General features: G+C 72.9%; 1 protein-coding gene across 1 annotated transcript in view; it reads right to left on the bottom strand.

The window, feature by feature from the left end:
* Positions 1-241, bottom strand: part of OSGEP (O-sialoglycoprotein endopeptidase) — a gene marked incomplete at its 3' end in the record, with an annotated part of 12,025 nt that extends 11,784 nt beyond the window's left edge. Inside the window, 2 exon segments of the mRNA XM_031065585.1 lie at positions 2-24; positions 111-241. Of these exon segments, the coding sequence (XP_030921445.1) occupies positions 2-24; positions 111-225 (138 nt within the window).
* Positions 242-247: the final 6 nt, after the last annotated feature.

Raw genomic sequence — 247 nt, 5'->3', positions numbered from 1 at the left:
GCCCGGTGGGCCCGGGGGCGAACCCTGCGGAGGGAGAGGGATTAGCACCGGGGAACGGCACCGGCACCGGAACCGGGACGGGAGAATGAAGGAAGGGGAAGTGACGTCACCGTGTCCCGGCGGCGTGACGTAGGTGGCGCGGCGGTTGCTGAGGACGGCGCCGTCGCGCACCACCCCCGCCCCCACCTTGTTGGCGGAGCCCTCCAGGCCCAGCACGGTCGGCATGACGTCACGCACGGGGCTCTCC

Source organism: Geospiza fortis, unplaced genomic scaffold (assembly GCF_000277835.1).
Source record: "Geospiza fortis unplaced genomic scaffold, GeoFor_1.0 scaffold1302, whole genome shotgun sequence".
Taxonomy (NCBI): domain Eukaryota; kingdom Metazoa; phylum Chordata; class Aves; order Passeriformes; family Thraupidae; genus Geospiza; species Geospiza fortis.
Note: the sequence above shows the minus strand (reverse complement) of the source record. Positions and strands in the feature narration are given on the sequence as shown.